Source organism: Oryzias latipes, chromosome 4, assembly GCF_002234675.1.
Source record: "Oryzias latipes chromosome 4, ASM223467v1".
Taxonomy (NCBI): Eukaryota; Metazoa; Chordata; class Actinopteri; order Beloniformes; family Adrianichthyidae; genus Oryzias; species Oryzias latipes.
Window position 1 is genome coordinate 20,367,919 of NC_019862.2, and position 21,241 is coordinate 20,389,159.

The 21,241-nt window shown below is 36.8% G+C and overlaps 1 protein-coding gene across 3 annotated transcripts in view; it reads left to right on the top strand.

Moving 5' to 3' along the window:
- Positions 1 to 21,241, top strand: part of LOC101157608 (regulator of G-protein signaling 8) — a 31,389-nt gene that overhangs the window by 9,091 nt on the left and 1,057 nt on the right. For 2 of the 3 annotated variants that reach the window (XM_004068106.3, XM_020702538.2), the window contains 4 exons: positions 11,583 to 11,693; positions 13,626 to 13,687; positions 17,892 to 18,058; positions 18,968 to 21,241. The exon at positions 18,968 to 21,241 is cut by the window's right edge and continues 1,057 nt beyond it. In XM_004068106.3, the coding sequence (XP_004068154.1) occupies positions 11,593 to 11,693; positions 13,626 to 13,687; positions 17,892 to 18,058; positions 18,968 to 19,162 (525 nt within the window). In that variant the 5' untranslated portion in view covers positions 11,583 to 11,592 and the 3' untranslated portion in view covers positions 19,163 to 21,241. Of the gene's footprint in view, positions 1 to 6,557; positions 6,670 to 11,582; positions 11,694 to 13,625; positions 13,688 to 17,891; positions 18,059 to 18,967 lie in introns of those variants that run through there. The other variant, XM_011474240.2, reaches the window with a different exon arrangement.

Below are 21,241 nucleotides of genomic sequence, written 5' to 3' on the forward strand. Positions count from 1 at the left end.
ACAACCTTAGTATAAACATTTAGGAAAAGGTCGACAAATATAGAATATGCTTGAACCCTTCGAATGACTTGAGTAAAATCTGCCTTAAAGGCCATTTTGCTGACAGTAGATAAATAAAAACTTTCAAACAAATGTCTTTATCACTTTGAATGAAGAAAATAGCACATGAATATTATCCTTTGGGAAATGTGTTCCTAGTCTGAAAAGAGAAAAAAAGTCATACTAATGCTGAATCTAATGCAATGGCAGATAAAGCGCTGTTCTATTATAAAGCCTGTCCATTTATATTTGTGTGGAGATTAACTGATAAAGCGATGGGGTTTGAAAACTGTGGATTATGGGGCCACACATTAAATAGAGGAGGGCTTGGACAGGCAGTGACATTGTTCTGAAAACTCTTGGTCTTCTGAGGGAAATGTTGATGAAAATGGGCTCTGGGTGATTTGTGCTGGAAAGTCCCCGGGTGATTCTATCCCAGTCTGTCTCCTAAAGTGAACAGTGAGCTCAGGTGTCCTCAGAGCGAGTGTCAGGGGACTCAGAAAAGCTGCAGTTATAGAACAGGATTTGCAAACTATTGTGTTTTTAATCTCTGAATAGTTTTTTCTATTTTTTATTTTTGATATGTGTTTTTAAAAGCACAAATGTTAATAATAGAAAAAACTTTTTTTTTTATCACAATTATTGAATTTAAACATAGATTTATAATAGTTGCCTTATTTTCATCAAACCTTTCCCATTGTTTTCTTTTAGACAGGGAGCACAGATGGGCAGTTCTTCATGCCACATCAGCGGCTCCCAGCAATGTCAAACAGCTTCCAATGGAACTGTTACTCACAGCTCAGGCTAAATTTAGAACCGCCGTTATTATTTCATCATATTTTTCTTTCCTCAATGTGTTTCAGTGCCGGGAGCCTTTTCCTGAGCTGCCCTTGACACAACAGAATTCCGTTTACTGTAAACAGCAACAACCAATGACTAAGGCTCTGTTGCACCAGCAAAATACACAGGAAAATAAACAAACCTAAAAAATAGTCCTTATACATGTCTTTTTATAATAGTGATGTTTTGAAGTTTTGCAGCAACTTCTCCGTTTTTTACAAAAGAGAGACAATGCTACATTTGTTCAACAATAGTTTAAACAAGTAGCTACATAGATGCTGAAAGAAGTAGAAAATAGTTGTTTAAATTATTATTCATTTTGTTATATTTGAAGGGGGGATCCTCTCCCAAGACAGACAGGCGATGTACCAGAACTCTTAGAGAAGAATTAGGTTATCTAACTCTACAACTACATGTTTAAATAGTCCAGCAGATGGGCTTCATCCAGATGGAGTTGGGGGACGTCTCCATGTCTGAATTTATGACATCAATATGAGACTTTCCCAGAACGGTGAGTTTCACTCATGCAGCGAGAGCTTCTGCAGTGTTTCCGTCTCTCTATGCCAGTGTTTTTCAACCAGTGTGCCGCAGCACACTAGTGTGCCGTGAGAAATTACCCTCATTAACTGATCTAAAAACATTTCCCATCTCCAGGATATCAGCTCTTTGTTCATCCAAACAGTCCCTGATAAAACACTGAGTAGTTAAGAATATGAAAGATCATGAAAATACTTTTTTCTTTGTGTTTATTTGATTAAATTAAAGACATTTTGACAAGAATGACGGTACCGCGATTTAGCCGTAGCGTCGGCTGTTTTCAGAAAAGTCCCGCCCCTTTAACTGTCTCCACCAATCATTCTTGGAGGCTTAATCATACGTCATCAGTCTGACCAATCAGAAGTGGTTAAAGTCTTCACTTCCTTGTTCCGATTCTGCTCATAAAGTCGCTCAGTTCTAACAAAAATAAATAAAGATTGTCTTTAGCTTTGTTGCTGTCCATGGGATCCGGTATCAGACCTTGGAACATGTAATAAAAACAATGAAGCTCAGAGAAGCGAGTCTGTTTGCGTTCGACGGCTGTTTGCACTACATCTCCCATGATGTATTGGGTTAAAGTGACAACGTCTAAGCGCACAATGATTCTTTTTTGTTAAACGTCTTGAAACCACAACGAACACGCATATAACAGTTTTTGAATCTTCTAACTTAACTTTTTATTACATCTTTTAGGAAATACAGCTGCAGCTTCCAGCTTTTTCTGCCACAATTATCACAATAATGCACGTGAGATTGCGAAGGGGCTGTAGATCAATACAGACTATGATTTTTTCCTTTTTTATTTTTAATATTTTTGGATGCTGGTATGCCGCGGGATTTTTGTCAAGGTTAAAGTGTGCCGTGGCTCAAAAAAGGTTGAAAAACACTGCTCTATGCAGACTAGCTGTCCTGCATTAGTCTGAGAGGGGGAAAATAAAAATAAGAAAAAAATTAGAGAATCTTGTTACTATTGCCTCCTTCAAATAAGAACAACATTATAAAGTTCAGGGAGCCCTAGATTGTCCGAGCAGCCGCGGCCTACCCAGGCCGCAACTGCTCTCCTGTCATCCGCACGCCGTCCTCCTGGGGGCCCGGCATAGCGGGCGCGATTGCTCCAGCCCCATGGGTCATGTGACAGACAGCCAACCTGTCCAGGGGTGTACCCCACATTTGCCCCACAGCAAGTCCAGTTCTAATAAACAGTCAATGATCTTTCTTCACTCTGACAACCATGATAACAATATTAATCAGGTATTACACAAGTGTGTGCAGCATTCTTGTTTTACTGACTAAGCATGCTGAGATCAGGGGATGAGATCAGGCGGTCAGTGGAACAAAGTCATGCGATTTTCCATCTGTCAAGCATCTCAGATGGTCCAATGTACACGGCGAAGCTTCCGCCGTCCGAGCAGAGTATAGACACATAGAAGACGCACACATGTCCAGGACCACAGATGTCCTCCCATGACTAAGGGCCAAATCTGACAAGCTGGCACCAGACAGGAAGCAGACAAAAACTTCCTTCCCAAAGCTGAGCAATAACTCTCAGTCTAACCTTTAAGGCTCTTTTAGCCTGGGTTCTTGTTGGGATCCGGGTTCTTTTCCTCTCCACTTCTGCAGGAGCTGGGTGGAGAGTTTGATTTCCTGGTCTGCCTCCCTACCAGGCCAGCCCCTTCTCTTGATAAGACCTTTCGTCATAATTTACTATTTAAACATTTGACTGCCTTTCATCTGCTACTTTGATCCACCAGACCAGTTCTTGCAACAATTCTTTACATTTGGAAAATGCATTCTCTGACGTTTCTAAATATTCTGGCATCAACAACATACTTTTGTTGAAATAAGGCAGTTATTGAGTTACATTGAAAATACCTTTTAAGGTTACTAACAAAACACTTAAGGGGTTATTTGGAGACTACACCTGATTATTTACTATTTGATTTCAGATTGTCAAAGAGGAACAAAAATCTTACAAAAATGTGGAATGTGCTAGCACTCCTAGCACTATCTTCTTGATACATGAAGAAATCCAAATGATGCTCCCTTGTTCATGCGAGTTATGTTCTAAAAATAAACAAAAAATAGATGAAATATGTAAATAGGATTACAGATGTTTTATGGCTGTGAAACTCCTTACTATATACTTTATACACTTTTCTCTGACAAACGCAAACATTTTCCCGCTCTTCTATCTTTTTCAAACTCTCAGAAAAATATGTTTAGTATTATTGAAATGAAAACAAAGATCTGTTTATGTAGAAATAGCCATCTGAACAAATTCTGTACATGAGACATAGCATGGAGGAGATTCATTGACCAGCTCAACAGCCAATCAGGATGCAAAACACATGCTTTTTAAAAGAAAAAAGAAGAAAAAGAAAAATTGCTCTAAATATCCTTAGATTTATAGAAAACTGGACGGGCAATCACAGACACCACCCATTGGTTCCTGCATAGCAGAAATGAAGCCTCTAGTGGGGTAGGCATGTCGAATGGAGTTTACTCTGCAAAACTGTAAAAAAAAAAAAAAAAAATAGAAATTTGGGCAGGACAGACTAAAATTTGAGGCTCCATAGGGTTCTTAATGCATACACCCATATGCCAAATAAAATTTTGAAGAGAAATAAACAAGACTGTACCAGCTTTGGGATGTAAAATTGGACTTCTTAACATCTGGATAATTGGGAAACTGCTCCTTTTTGCAACCAGCCTCTAGTGGTTTTTGGCAGAATTACAGGGTTCTGTACAGGGTTCTGTACTTAACAAAAGTGGGGGCTCAGTGATGTCACATAATTTAAGTGGCCGCCTCTAAGAGAGGCAGATGAAGGGTGGAGGAATGAGAGATTGGCACACTAGATGAGTTTCTTACCTATTTTTACCAGCTTCTTAAGTTATTTAGATGTTACCATAGTTTGGCAGAATATTTTCTTTAAGGATTTAATATTAAAAACAAGACTAAATCCAACAAAATGAGGCGATATTTCTTTTTATGGGATCACTCTTACTGACACAATGTTAAACCCCTATGTTGTATTTGGGTCAAATTTAACTCGTTTTCAAGGGTGAAATAGGTCAATTATGACCTGTTTCACAATATAGGAGTTTAAAATCTCAGTTAGAAATTCTAAAAATTAGGCAGCAGTTACAGAAGTTTTAGAAGTTAGTTAATGTGAAGAAGGGATTTTTGTCACTTTGTTCCCTTTTAAGCAGGCAGTCCAGAAACAGCCCTAGGAGAAGCAGGTAATCTATCTTTCTATGTTTAATGTTTTCAATTGTTAACGTCAGGAGTATAAGTTGTGTTTAAAACTGTTGTTTAGGATAGCAGCTGCCCAGTATCAACAGCGCTAAGTGATTTCCAAATATAGTATGATGTGCGTTCCCAGGTTGACTGCGCCTGTGGATTTAAATTGGGTCTGTTATAACAGGATGTAGTGGAGTGGCTAAAACTTTGACTTGGCAAGTTGCTATTTTTTGCTTGCACTAAGTGGGAACAAGAGCAGCAATGTGACCTGCACTTTTCTTTTAACGGAAGACACGACCTGACACCCAGACACATTGCATTTTTTTAAGCCAATAGACGCAGTTGTGAGAGACCATCCATGCATACTTACACTTACATAAAAAAGGAAATCACATTTTTACAGCTTAGTCATTGCTTTTGCCACAGATTCTGCAGAGATTAGTCAGAATTTGCTTTAATTTTGTATCAGAAAGTCTCTACAGGAGGTGTGCTAATAATGACACATCTGCTGTGCTGCGAGTGGAGGGGAGGGGTCTTGTCAGCATACAGAAAATGAGGACACAGACAGGGATCTAAAACTCTGCATTGCAGCAAGTTAGATAACACCAAAGATATCCATGCTCACACAAATTGTCACAACCTTCCTGATCTAGATTTTAACTGCTTAGTTTGTCTCGGAGACCAGACATCTCAGAAATGGAGCGGATGCTGCTTTACAAGGCGCACTCGTCTGTATTGGAGACAGAGCACCGAGGCTGTTTTTAGCCTCCTCCCTTCAGGAGCTGGCCTTGCTGCATGGCTGAATATAACATGCACTGCTTCCTCCTGACTATATGGATTTGTCAGGGATTTTTTTATTTTTTATCTACAAAAATAGCACAGCAGCACGTGTTGGCTGCATACCGCAGAGTAAGAATGTAGCTCTCAAGAGCCATGGAGACAGCGATCTGTCAAAACAGAGAAGAGACGGAAGGGATGGATATAATGGTGGGAGGTGGAGATTTGTTTTGTTAATGACAGCTTGGTAAATGCCAGACAGTCTTTTGAGCATGTCCATCTCTTTCCTCATTATCTTGTTTGATGAGGTTCTCTGCTGTACATGGAACATGCAGACATCAGCAAATGTGGACATATTAAAAATTGCTGAGACTGAATTCCATTGTTAGAAAAAGCTGGAAAATAAGTGAGTTAGTAACTGAATGACTGTCTTTCAAAGAGAGATTTTTATCTTTCAAAAATTAAATGGGGATGGCTACCACATCCAGTTTGTCTTCATATTTAGTTTTTAATTAAATAAACCACAAAATTATTTATAATAGCTTGCCAGTAAAATAAAATCAATTGTGCACGAAACATTTTTAAACTTTAACCTAAAAACAGATGATTAGTTGGTAAAATTATCAGAATATATTTCATTTTTAACACATTTAGCAAATAAAGGAGATTAGAAATGTTTATTTTCTATGATTATTCAACAATGGAATTAAATAACTTTTAATCATCCTAATAGAAATCAGTTAATGACGTCTGCAAATATCTAATTTGTAATTATACGGTAATTTCAACAAAATGCTATAACATGGCGGTAGTAGTGCAATGGTATGTGGCTAACTTTTACTTCCAGGACATGGACAATTGATATAGGTGATTAAAGCATAATTTTAAAAGAATGAAGCTTTAAGATTGGGACAGCAAAAACACCAAGATAATAATTATACATATGCATTTATGATAGCCTGAACTATTTAATTGGCAACACAGTAATTAGAGACTATGTATTTCTTGTACCTATGAGTAAACGTTTATTGCAGGAGTCGTATTCAGTAGTGGCAGGCACGGCTACATACAGGTAGGTGTAAGACAAGGTCGAAGAAAAGGTTTTCAGATAAAAAAGTTTTTTTCTGGTTCTTCCTCAAGGTCCTTTTTGCATCACTTTTTGATGAGAGTGAGCTTTTATGCCCCTGGGAACCAGAGCCCCCATTGAAGACGGTCACGTGCGGTATCGTCCCAAGGTACTGGGTTGATGTTAAAAGACTTTAATTCATGTTTGCAAACCTCCCAATACCGGAGCAAGGGGCGACCCTCTGCCCTTTTGCCAGTTGATATTTTGCCATATAGAATGTCCTTCCGAAAACGACATGCAACATGTCCCAACTACCGGATGTGTCTCTGCTTTGCGAGAGAGTGCATGGTAGGAAGTTTGGCTCTTTCAAGAACTGCTGTGTTGGGGACGTATTGCTTCAGGTGATGCCCATTATGTAGTTGTAATATACTGAACCTGTGCTACTGATGTGTATAGAGGACCCATGCTTTGCTACCATTAAAGAAAATGTTGATCACACAGGGATTTTATACCTGGATCTTAATTTGAATAGTTAGCTTACTGTTGTTCCATACTCAGTGTGAGCTTGGATGACAAGTGAGATAGTTTTGCTGATTCTGGACCCAAGGTAAGTGAAATTGTTGATAGCTTCCAAGTTGTATTTGCTAATAGTAATAGACAAAGAGGGAATGGTTCCTTGGCCCATTACTTTTGTTATAGTAGGGCTGATGGGCAGGCTGTAGTCATGGAAGGTTTGAGCAAAGCAATCATTGAGTCTTTGTAGGTGCCCCTGAGAGTGTGCAACTAATCCTGCGTTTTCAGCAAACAACATTCCTCTTTATGGTGAGGCATCTAATTGACTATTTTGCTGTGACAAATACCATAAGTGGATGGCTCAGTTGGCTGGGTGTAGTACTGGCATATGGGAACCCATGGCTCGTTTCCCAGGGGGTGGGATGAGATTCATCCAGTGTTTGTCCTTTGTCAAGACCCTTCACGCTACTGCCTAATTGTGTAACCACAAAGGAGCCTGAGTCTGGGTCTCCCTGTGCTGGTCCCCAGCCTGGATAAAATTGAAGGTTGACTAAGAAAGGGCATGCGGCGTAAAAATCTCTGCCAAACCCCCTGTAGGAATCAGTGAAACCTGAATCCCTGTGGCAACCTCTGATGGGATGCAGAAAGATGAACAAATACCAAAAGTGATAAAGATTAAGACGGGTGCAAATATGTTTTTGCAGTAAAGTTTTTGCAGTGCAAAATCTTTTCTAAAGCTTAAAGTCACCTTTATGTGGAGAGGTTTAGCTGAATTTCTGTTGTGTGCTGGGGAACAATCCACAAAGGCATCAGCTATTTCTAGGTTTCAGGAGTGTAAATAGCCATCACTTGGACACATACTAGTTTATTTTTGACTTATTTCTTACCCAGCTACACCATTAAAAGATCCACTGTTTATCCTTTCATTTGTGGCATGGATTTGTCTCAGCAATCGTTTTCATTTCCTTTATGACAAATGACGTAAAACTCAACTTTCACTTCTTATGCCCCCTCAAAATCTATACATAGTCTGCAGACACTTTAGTAGACCATTAATATTGCAGTTCCTTCTCAAAATAACTTCTCATTAATAAATGGAGTGCACCTTCAGACTATGACTCATGGCGATGACATGCCAGCTCCCCTTCCAGTTCACTGCATCTGTTTTGCACATAACAGCTGAAATAACAAGGGTCTTTGGGATAGACTGCGTCAGCAGCAGATCATCTGGAAAAGACTAAAAATAAAGTTTTTATATGGTGTATGAGACGCTTTTTAAAGTAATATCTTTTCGCCGAGTATGGGTTTTTTCAGAACACCTTTTCGTTGGGTAAAATGCATTGATTTACCTCCAGAGAACCATAAATAATACTCACTAATAAGAAATGCCAAAAACCTGATATGCAATCAGTGGGAACACATATGTCCATTTAGCCACATGAAATGTATCAAAACATCCTCTTACTCGTTGATGGACCTCATTAAAGCAAAAATAAAAAGGCATTTTGAATGTCTGTGATTAGCAAAGACGTTTATTCCAGCAAAGGGTGCTCAGTTTGGTAATTAGCAGCACATTTGATGCAAGGTTCCCCATTTTAGTTTGGCATCAAAACAATCCCCTTCACTTAATCTTTTGCAGTGCTTGTTCCATCCAGATGAAACTAATGTTGCATAAAAGTACAAATATTACAAGGTACCAAATGGAAAATACATTTTTTGTGATGGACAAAAGAAGACGTCACATCAGTTGCTTTACCAAATCTCTAGCAAATTAAATTACTCAAGAAATTTTTCTTTTTTTCTTTGTTTTGGAACAGTTATTAAAGCCAAAGTTTATTGTAAACAATTTGGTCTCACAAAAGTGCACCAAGGTAGAACAATAAAGAAAAATTGTGAGGGACAGGGACAAAGAAGTTAGAAAAAAATAGAATAAAGTAATTGTGCATTTGCCCAAAACAACCATTGATGGTCATTCTTAAAAATCGGGAGGGAATCTGTATTTCTACCACCATTTCAAGTGTTTTTTTCTTCATGGGAAGCAACACCCTTAAATTACAGCTATTTTAACATTCGTCCAAAATAATACTTATTTTTATTTTAAGATAGTAAAAGTCATATTTGTGGTCTATTCTCACTTATATTAAGCAGTTTACTGTAACTTGCATGTTTAAGAAAATGTGTATTTTGCATATAAAAAAATATAAAATATAAATTCTGTCTTCAGTAAAACCAATATCAAATTAGAATTCAATTAAGATAAATAATACAAGTTCATAAATATTATTTAAAAGAAACAACAAAAAGGATAAATATGGAACAAAAAAGGAATTTAAAAATGACTTTAACTGTATGATTACAGAAGTATTTGCCCTTTTTTGTCCTTTTACATTTTATAGGGAACAATTTTAGTATATTCCTGAGTTTGTTTGGTTTTTTTAACTATAAAAACCAAAGAAAATTATACAGGAGTTGCTTTTCTTGCATTTACCATTGCATGTTGTCTGGCACAAAGCCTCAATAAAAATATAGATATTATAATTCTCTTTTCATATACATGCAATATAAATGTATACTGTGAGCATTAGCAAAGCAAAACAGACAGCAAGGACTGTAAGTTTAAAACCACTTATCATTTAAAAAGTTACAGTCTTAAAGGGCCCATGTCATGCTATTTTTACGCTTTTTATAGTGAAACAATATCCATGTCTATGATAATATATTACCTTTGGCACACAAAAGGAAGAGTTTTTACTAAAAATGTGTTCTTTTCCAACCCGGATGTAAGATGACTCGATCTCTGAGACACCATCTTTCTCTTCTTGTGGGTGCTGCCCATTTCATGATGTCCAACTAAAGTCGGCCTTGACAGCCTGTCTGCGTTTCACCTACGAAAGCAAACAACATCCACACTTTTGCAAAGATGGATGTGCATGCTGTGCATATGAAAGAAAAGTGTTTCTGCGACACACCCACTTCCTCCACAGAGAAGGTGGGTGTGTCGCAAAAACACTTTGTTGTCCTGGGGGCGGTGCTGGCAGTGCAGAATCTTCCTGGAAGGGGCTGTTCTCATTGGTCTATGTCAGCTCGTGATAACTGGCTTGTTTCTGTGGGTTGGAAGGGGCTGGTGCTCAGAGCGGAGGTTTTTAGAGGAAAATTGGATTATCAGGATAAGACTGAAAGGATAAGATGTGTACTTTAAAAAAGTTGTAGCAAACAAGTGGTTTTGATCAGTGATCAGTGGGTCAATGTTGCTTGTTTATATGGGATATTGATGTTTCATTTTGAAAAAATGTGTGGATGGAGAGACCTAAACCATTGATCCTGTGAAAAAGATTTTATTGTCCCAAAGCCCTCTTAAGTCTTTAATTCCTCTAAATATTTTGTGAATTTTGATAAGCTAATTACAACCCTTCTGCCGTGAAGCTCATGTTGCATAAAGTCTATTTTTGGTTTTCTGCCCACTGACTAATCCTTTTTCTCAAAATATACCAAGCTGTTTATTTAGCATGTAATTGTCTTGATATTTCTCTGAAATGTTGTCTTTCGAGTCTAAATAAAACCCACTTCAGCTAAAATCAAATCTCTTCAAACCAGTTGAGTTTAACTGCAAAAATAAATCAACTGGAATCATAAATGTCTGCAAAAACTTTTTTTTTGCTTTTTAACGATCAGATCCATTTTACCTAAAAAGTACCTAAAAAATGAAGGGTATTCTTTCTCTTCTTCAGAAAGCAGCACAGTAAAAAAAAAAAAAAGAATGTTAAATAAATTAAATCTACCATGACATTTAACAAAATAAAAAACTAAAAAAAGATTTTACATACTTTTAAATTGCATTAGAACAAAAATTCTTTAATTTGGCAAATTAAGCCTCTATCTTCTAAAGAATTGAGTACTTGAGCTGAAGTGTCTACAGCCATGCCCCATCTGGCGTGACCCATGTGTCCTGCAGGCAGAACTGTGACAAACATTACATGACAGCAGCTGTGCATAGATGAGTTAGGACAAAGCGATGAGGGGTGGAGTCAGCGCTTATTTCAGCTTGTAGAAGTCCTACAGGGAGAAAATTATTCTTTTATTGTTGCCTCATAGAGCTTTTGAGTCTGATGAATTATCTCAAAGGAAGAGGTGCTGATGTTTTTAGATTATGAAAAAGAAAAATGAATATTTTCCATTTTTTGGTATATTGTGGGGATTTGGTGGTGTTGACCCCGTGAGGTTTTAAATGTCATTTTAAGAATTTTTGCTACTGTTCGTGTAGTTTTTAAGTGTGTAAAATGTGTGCTTCTTAACTGTAAACAGTATCTATATACAGTTTAACATAAGCTGTTTTGATGCGTTTTAGTACTCTATATCCACAAAAAATGAAGACTGACATGTAACCATACTTCTTCCTTTTTAGCAGCTCTGCTGCAGTTTGGTCATTTATATAAATATAAAAAAAACATTCATAGCAATAAATTCAAATATGATGCTTTTTTTTTCTTTTAGGTGTCAGCTGTTTTTCAAAAATGTAAGAGGAAAAGAAACAATGTGAGTACTGTTTTTTTTTTTGTTTTTTTTTATCAGACTCTCCACCATGAAGACCAGACTAGGCTGCCTCTCCAAAAAGTCTGACTCCTACAGTGACTTCTCCGAATTCCTGCCACCCGCTCACGAGACCACCGCTAGGTGTTTGAAGTAAGTCTCGCCTCTGTGGTACTGTACATTAATTATCAAATAAAGAATGCCAATTTATTTTTGTAATAAAACTGCATTAGTAACATTTTTTTTCAGGTTCATCCTAATTTCTCAGAAATTTAACCCCTTAAATACCAGAGATGTTGCCAGCAACACTTAAGTAACACGTACTCTTAAAAATACCGTAACTCTTCAACCGTTCACACAATCATTGAGAATCCGCTAATTCTGAGAGAGAAAACCTTGTGTTGATATCAACTTTGCAATGTGTCGCTACATCTGTACCGGCTGCCTAATCGATACCACAGATGCGCAAAAAGCGTCTACTTCCACTAAAGCATTTTACGACACTTAGTTGAGGTGTTACCAATAATAATTGCCTCTTAAAATGTAAACACTGGAACTACAGCTTCAGTGTAGAAGGATTAAGCATATTTTGATTCTTCAGAATCAGTTTGAATGTGTACAGAAAACTGTAGGAGAGAAGAATTTCTGATGGAAAAAAACTCAAGTAAAATATAGAGTTACAAAAACTTTCTTCTGGCAATGTGTTATTGCTAATGCATTCTTGCATTTCTGTGGAATTACCCTATTTGTACACTACTGACTTTTTCTGGATTTCCTACATTTGCTTACTTTGTTTAAACCAGGGCTGTGCAAATTGTGGCCACATTGGGCCTGCCTCCATATTTGGTCCGGCTCCCTGAACAATATCAGAGACACATGATTTATTTTTCAATCTGGCCACACGATCGAGACCCGCATAGAACGTGACATTTTATTCCACCCTTCTGCACTCTGTGCTCCAACCTGAAACCCTCTAAAAATCCCTGTCAAATAGAACAGAAGACAGTCTTCCCGTTCTAAGTCGCAGTTCATCTTTCGCAGTTTCACACATTCTTTTTGAGCAATTAAGCTGCTTTTTTTTAACAGCACACCCTGTTCTGTGTCCTGATTGGCTGGAGACCTTGTCAATCAATTTCCTCCGTGCCGTGTCTCCTGTAGAAAAACGCACAGCTCTTCAGATCTACAGAAATCTGTGATCACGATCAGATCTTTGTTTTCTTTCTATCATGCTGGACCTTTTTTTTATGAAAGCTTGAACTTTGAGAATTCAAATAAAAGAGATAAGTGTGAAAAAGTTAATGTCTGTCTGAAAAGAGTGTATAAAGTGGGTAGTGAGGAGTTTAACTGCCATAAAACATCTGTTATAACACTCCGCGGATATCTTCGTTCACGGTTATTTTCAGAACTTATAACGTGGTCCGGTTTAATACGCAATTCTGATTGGCTGCTTGGTGTGGATTAAAACCTGATAACCGCACGGTGAAAAAAGAAGTTCCGGTCACCTAGCTTAAATGTTTTGTATCACTCCGCCGGCTTCTTTAAAACAACCTTTTGCTTCATCATTTGGACACAAAACAAGCAGTAAGAGGTGAACTTTCTCTCTGAACTGATGCTTTATTCAATCCATCGGAAAGATCAGCATATATATATCGCCGAATCTTGACTAGAGCGGTTGTGCTGCCCGACGCGGACTATATGTGATGCGCCGCATCACGTAACACATAGTCCGCTTTTTGTGAGAAAAGCGATCCAAGTCGGAAAAAAAACAAGAATTAAGGACTAAAAACTGGTTAATATGTATTGCTTTTGTAAGTGACCATGGTATAAGTGGGTTAATGGCCTTCGAGGTGTGCATTATTACTTTTTAACCGTCCGACGCGAAGCGGACTTTCTTTTTTGGGCTTAAGTTGTAACGAATTGTTTAAGTACTTCACATGCTGTAACTTCAGAGCAATTAAAACAATAAAGTTGGCTGGATTTCAATAAAGCATGAAGTTATAATTATAATGAAACACTTTAAATATTAATACTGATTCGTCAGTTTTACCATTTGGTTTTCTTTTTTTTTTTTTTTTACACCTTTAGACTATCTACAGATGAGGTCGTTCGATGGTCCGATTCTTTCGAACATCTTCTCTCCCACAAATGTAAGTAGACTTTGTTTCTGTTGTCCTATGTAAAACGTTCTGCATAATATCAGTTGGAATCAGGAAAATATGAGCTCCTCTGATGTAGATTACTACATTCCAAAACACAATATGTTCCCAGCATTGTCCTACTTTCAAACCCATCTTCTGTTCGATGCCAGTTCTGTGTTACGAAGGCTCCTTACCACAGAATGAGTAACATGCTGGTCCCTGACCTTCCTCTAGCTGGTGCAGACTGGCTCACTCACTTCCATCTGTTCCAAAGTGGGTCATGGACTTCTTCTCTGGTTGCTAAAAAGCATTAACGTAACAAGCTTGAACCTTGATGACAAATCAGTCAAGTCAGCTTGTGCAACGTACTTCAAGCTAAATCGAAATAAACTGATTTTAGCAAGCTGCTAACTGTATTTAGGGACTTCAAAAGTTTAGGATTTGATTCATCCTCAAACCTTTTTTCAAACTGTTAAAAATGTATTTTTTTCTTTTAACGTTCATTTAGGCGAAAAATGGGTTTTTCAACAACATTAAACAACTGACTCTGGAGAATTAAGAAAAGAACACCAGGGCTATGTCCAAATTCCTTCACTTCTCCCTAACCCCTAAAAAAACTATATGCGGGACTATCCGCGGCCCTTGTTTTAAATGCAATTTGGACTTGATGCACACCACTTTTTTTTTAAACACCAAATATGACGTCACCCATTTCCCATAGTAAAAAAATCTAAGAAATATTAAAATTGTACAAACACTTTTTCAGATGACAAAAACTTGAATGATTTATGCTTTTTTTTCACAGGACAAAATCAAAACCCAATGCATCGTGGTCTATATTTACCAAACTAGTGAGCACTCATGCACACTTCTTTTTTGCAGAGACTTCTAAAAAATTTCCAGGGCACTGGATTTCGGACACCCCCAAAAAAATGGCCAGTGCCCTATTTCGTGAAATAAGTAGAGAGTAATTGGAGATTTTGAACACAACCTTAGATTTTCTTTTACAGTTCATATGTAAATGCTCGGAAATCCAACTATTTTATTTTACAATCTGAGTTTCCGATAATCACATTTCTGATGATCAGATTATTTAAAGGACTGATCTCACAAAGCTTCAAGCATTAAAAAACATCAAAAAATAACCTTTTTTGCGAACTTACTTAAAATAAGCGAGAAAAATATTTTATACTTTATAAAGAAATCAATTATCCTTGTTATATTCATATTGTCTTTTTTTCTTAAACACTTTGAATTTACAGGCAAATAAAACAGCTGGTCGGTTTAATTCCCTGATAGGCTGTTACAGCTTGGCCTAATGACCACGTTCAACCATTTTGTCCCTTCATCATGATGCGTTTTGATTCCATTGTGAAGACAAAAATAGAGTTCTCTCTTTAAAATGTTCTGTTTCACCTAATATTCCCAAGACAACATGACAGAAGAGCTTCTCAAACCTGTTTTTTAATGCCATTTTATTTCCGCAAGTGACATGAAGGTAGTCGTGAATTTACTTTGTGTGAACCAAGATATGAAGCAACAGTTTCAGTTTTGTAGTTTCAGATTAACACAATTTTTAGGAAGAAAATGCTGATTATTTTTTGTTTTTTTGGAAAACCAAGCAAAGAGCTGCAGAAAAGAAATTGGGTCTCAAACCCCAATTGGTAAGGATATTTTTTTCCAGTAGACCTGTCCAGGGTGTATACCCTGTCTTCACCCAACACTAACCAGGTGGGAAATTGTGATTTTATTTTATTTATTTATTTTTGAAGCAATCGGGAAACAAAACAGAATGAATTTTGGAGAAGCTGTTCTGTGGCCTCTCCTGCTCCCAATAGTTGTTTCAGCCATCCTCCTGCTGCTCTGGTCTCCAGTTGGCAAATTATCCTAATGTTCTCCACCAGCTTTGGAATCTGTTTCTTTTTATTTATTTTTTTTATGCAAAACTAACATAGCTTTACAAAACACGTCATGTTCCCGCATTTTAGGCTTCTTCTCTCACACAGCAAAAATTATGGATGATTGTGTTTTAAGTTTGGTAAAAATAAAAACTTTCCTTTTAAAGAAGAAAAATTCAAATTTAGAATTCTGACTAGATAAAATAGTCAAAAAGAGACACACATTGACATTAGATAAGCATTGATAGAATTCAATATTTCTTTAGAATAATACATTTACATGTGCTTTAACATTAATAAATACAAAAAAATTCTGCTTTGAAACAAATTCTAATCCAGTGTTTAAGTTATATGGAAAAATGTTGGTGGCAATTGCCAGAGCACTATAAAACTGACAAGAAACATTTATTTTTTTTCTTTGAACTGCATCATGGGTAAAGTATAACGTATACCTTCCCATGAGGTATGAGTCTGGACAGACTCGCAGTCTGTTTCAGCTGAGGTCGTCGTTAATGTTCCTAACTTGATCCTGGTGTAAATCTAGTTTTCCTTTCACTTCATTCACTTGTTTGCAGAGGTCAACTTTTGCTTCTGAATATTGTTCCAATGCTACATTTTGAAATTTTTTTGAAGGACAGAGCCAGACTTTCTCTTAGACATAGCAACATTTGGCATGAAACTGAGCCAGCTATTGCTGAACAAATATTCTGTGGGAAATGACAAAGTATCTCTTAGACCACCTACTTTAGCTTTATTTTCAGCAATAGCTTTGCTCTATTCTTACTGAGCCCCTCAGTAAAGAATACTAAAAACAAACACTTTTTTTAAGGCACTTATCTTAAAAATGCATATTGTGCAGAAAAATCAAAGTATTTTACACAGAGACAGATTGTGACGGAGTTTTAGGGTCACCCAAAAAAAAGGTAAAACTATGAGATTTAAAGTTGTAAATTTACGAAGAAAAAAACTCGTAAGACTCACAAGTTTTTTTCTCGCAAATGTACTACTTTATTCCCCTAATTTAAAAGTTGTGACTTTTTTTTTTAATTTCCAACTTAAAAGTCGCAATTTGTCGCAATAAAAAAAATATTTGTTTGTAAATTGCCCCTAAATCTCTGTTGTATAATTGGAACCACAGCTTTAGGAGATGTCATACAAAATAATCTCTTTCAAGTATGAGAATAATCACAGGCCAAATATTGTATATTATTATTGTTATTGCTATAGATATTAAAACATCCACTCTTTTATCTGCTATTACTATTGCTCAAAGAAGCTCAAATTATTGTATTTTGAAATCTTTGTCATTAAAAATACTAATATTGACTCAAAAATTGGGTGGGCATCTGCCCCCCTTGCTCCCCTCTGGTTCTGCCGCTGGTTTGAACCATTATTTTCTTGCAATGTTGTGTCTAAAATTATGCCACATTCTACTTACTTTCTACTTTATAACTGAGTTTATTATCTTCATGTGAGACGTGTTAATCACATCTCATAAGAATAAAAATAAAACTTCATGTTTTTGTAATGATTTAGTACGATTGAATAGAGTAATAAATCATGTATTTTCTGTCAGTCTCTAGTTGCTTAAATGGTTGTTCCTACAATTTAATGTTTAGTCATTTCCTGGATAGTTTTCTAGAGATTAAACTAACAGATATGCATCAACATTTGACCACCATTCATGACTTCCAGTACAAAAATCCTAACAAATTATAAAACTTGACAGGAAAATGAACCAAAGCAAGCAAAATAAACCTCTGAGGTTATCATTTTATTGCACTTTTTCTGTATTTAGGAATGTCAACAATAGCCCAGTTTTTAGATGTCTCACCTGTTGTCCTTTATCTTTTTGTAGTACACGTGACTCCATCTTTCTCTTAGTAATGGAGAGTCTCCTCTGCTTTCCCTGGTTTAGTGTAATGAAGAGCATAGGCAGGAGGGGTGGAAACAACATGACACTCCTGTGTCAACATGACACAGTCCTGCAGAAAAACAAGCCCCCTTTCTGTTAGCATCAACAGAAGGGGAGCAAATTAATTGACAACTAATCTTGACAGGGGAAAAAAACTCCTCTGAGGGGTAGTTTGCTCTGGTTTGTTTTTGTTTTGATCATAAGACTGTTTCCCACTTTCACATATACAGATGAGAACACACTAGAAAAATGTCAATATACTAGGAAGGGCAGTATCACGTGTCACACCGGATCAACCTTATCTGCAGGCCAATGAGGGAGACACACAATGAGTGCTTTTATTTATTGGGTTGTAAACCCTACATTTATTTATTTTGTTTGGTTTGTTTGCTCTTCCTAGATGGACTGGCGGCTTTCCGGACGTTTCTCAAGTCCGAGTTCAGCGACGAAAACATTGAATTTTGGATGGCCTGTGAGGAGTACAAAAAGATCAAGAGCTCGACTAAGCTTTTGTCAAAGGCAAACAAAATATTTAAGGAGTTCATTGAAGTTCAGTCCCCAAGAGAGGTACATTTCTATGACTGGCATCAGAACGTTTCCTAAATTCTGTTAGATTTACAGATTAGAAGTACAAAAAACTTAAAAGGAACTTGAATCCAAAGGAACTAACACTTTATACAGTTGGAAGCAAGGTGGGCTCAGTTGTCTTGACCAATCAAATTTGTGATATGGACCCATTACCAGTTGGTAGATGGCTGCTTGATTCATTAAATACCCACTTGGATGCAAAATATGTTTTCCGTGTTTTCAAAATGTTATTGTGCCATTTTTTTTATGATAGAGGACATATATAAAGAAAGTTGGGTTAAAAATTTTATTTGTGAACATTTCTTAATTTGTAAATCAGGAGCAGGTGAATAAATACCATTTAAAAAGATTTGTAGGTGTGACACAGAAGTTACAATCTGCAGACCACAAGTTTCCTGCTCCGCTCCATTCTGATGCCTCCACTTACAGACGAATAGATCCATGTACATCTTCATTAAGGTGTAAGCTAGCAGGAAAGCATGTCAACGGGTAGATAAAGGGAAGTGGGGGTGGGCTTACTCCACGCCAACAGCCCTGCTCAGAAACTATTTCCTTGATTTTGGATAAAACTGCATAATCCTAATTAAAAGATCACTGGGATTAAACTAGATCAAAAGATGATCAAAGTGGGTCTTTGTTCTGACAGAAGGGAGCTTCATAAAACCACCCATCCCTGTGGTCATCAGCTTCAATCTTACCTTATAATACTGTCAGTTATCAGAGGATCAGGACAGAATGCTTTTCAGGGTTAGTATTTCAGACAGCTTCTGCTAAATGTTCCCCAAATTTCTTCCCAAACTTAATAAATGTAAAATTTGGTTTTATTAGTGGCTATTAGTTTCTTTGGTGTAGGATAATGCATTTTCTTTGCCGTCCTTATCTTAACAGGTAAACATTGACTACCGCACCAGGGAAAAGACCAAACAGAGCCTGGCTGATCCCACCCCGACCAGCCTGAACGAGGTCCAGGGAAAAATCTACAGCCTCATGGAGAAAGACTCCTACCCTCGGTTCCTCAGGTCAAAGATGTACCAGGATATGATCAACAGGGCACATGCACAAGGCCAGCGGAGGTCTGTCTGACCACGGTGAAAGACATGCATGGACATTGATTTAGGCCTAAACTGTATATCGTTCCTTCACCCTTTTACATCATCCCCTAATACTGTGAATTAGCAAAGATGGTGGGACCTGCTTGACTGTTTTATTGTCTAAACCAGCTGCATGTGTGCTAACCTCTGATACACAGCATGTCTTTGAGGAGTCTCTCTACAGTTCACTGATAATGTTACCAAATAAAATGACCTTGTCACATTTTAACATTTGCTACAACTTTAGTTGTCGGCAATTACGCATCATGTTAGACAGGGAAAAAGAAAAACACGTTGACCAAAATTAATTTAAACACCTTTAACTTCTGTGATTCTGTCTTTTACAAAATGTTTGTGTTTTTGACTGATGAAACAGAAACTAAATATTAACTGGTGTCTGTTTTAAGTAGCTGACAAGACTAAAATACTGATTATTTCACAGTGTATATGTATATTTGTTAAAGGGTGACCTAATCATTTCTTAATAAATAATAGGAATAGAATACTTTCCATTACAGCAAATTTTGTTAGTACATTGAAGTTTGCCAAAGTGCAAAGTAACATACAGTATACCCTTTGCTTTGCATTTACCATTCAGAGACTTCACATTTATCTGAAATACTGGCTTTAATGTATAAGCATGTGAACATTTGCTTATAAAAAATATTACAATTTTGAAAGATTTCACAGTAATCCAAAATATCATTAAAAATGTCTATAAGGAATCCAACCTGATGGATAAAATAGGCAAAACATGAACAGTACTGGCCCCTTTTTGTGGCCAAAGTCTGTCTCCCTGGTGCAGTAACTATAGTCGGTTTTGGTAAGCATGAAATTAGTAATATGTAAAACATCCTATGTATTTTCAAAAAATAGAATCAAGAAAATCCTCCTTGTTTTGTAGCAGACTTTTTGTGGTACTGTCACTTCTGCACGCAGAATGTGGTTATGAAGTAATAGCCATAGATACATGTAATTATACTAGTAAAAAAGTTTCACAAAACTGGTCAGAACCAGAATCACTTATAGATTATATACACAGTCGTCCATAGAATATGATCACCGAAAAAGATTCATAAAGTGAATCACATCGGTCAGAGTTTTGGCCATTAAGCCAGTGCAGAGCAAAAAGAGTTTTGCTCGGACTAATCAAAATGACTAATTAAAAAAAATGTATCCCCACCAGGAGTCATATCGTATTTTATGAACTATGAGTCGCAGATGGCAAAAAATGAATATGAAGAAAAAAGATCGTAAGTGGCACTGGAATATAAGCACCCCCCCGTGAAACTTTGGATAAAATGCGTCTTTATTCTCGAAAGAATACAGTAAATAGAAAATAAACATTAAAAATTTAACAGACTTTTAAAAACTGTAAAAATCTGTGCGTTTTACGTATTTTGGTGTACTTTTGCTGACTTTTTAACGATGAAAAATGTGTCTCTTTTACAACCAACCTCCAGTGTTTATTAGAGAAATTGGAATACTTGCCAATTCTGGGTTTGCATCAAAATCAGAAAGGTAGAAGAAGGCTTGGCCAATACTAAATTTATTCTCCTACTGACGTTTATAATAGCTTCTGGTTCCTTAAGTTGCCACATTGGCCAACTGGTATCTCACTTGTTTTACTGTCTCTTTGTTTGTTCTTTTTCTTGAATCTATACCAGCAAGTGGGTCAACAAAATAAGTTGCATGGAATTGTTGGAGAATTTGTGGACTTCATGTTACAAATGTGGCACTATTCAGGAGAGATGAGCAGGCTGTCCAAGAGTAAAAGAATATACACTGCCAAAATGTTTGTCAAAAAAAGAAAAGAAAAAAATCTCCAAGCACAAATGTAAGTACTGTGCCACATGCATTTGGGAACATTTTTATCAGTTTCAAAGGGAGAAACGTTCTTCTTGACAGCATGACGAAAGGACATTATTTTCTTTACTTTATTGTGCTTACATATACAATGTATGATGTTTTCTTCTTTTATTTCCTCTCTCCTACTTGAACAATATTTATGTGACTTGGCATATAAATAAGAAAATCATTCTACAACTCAACCCTGTCACTTATTTCTTTT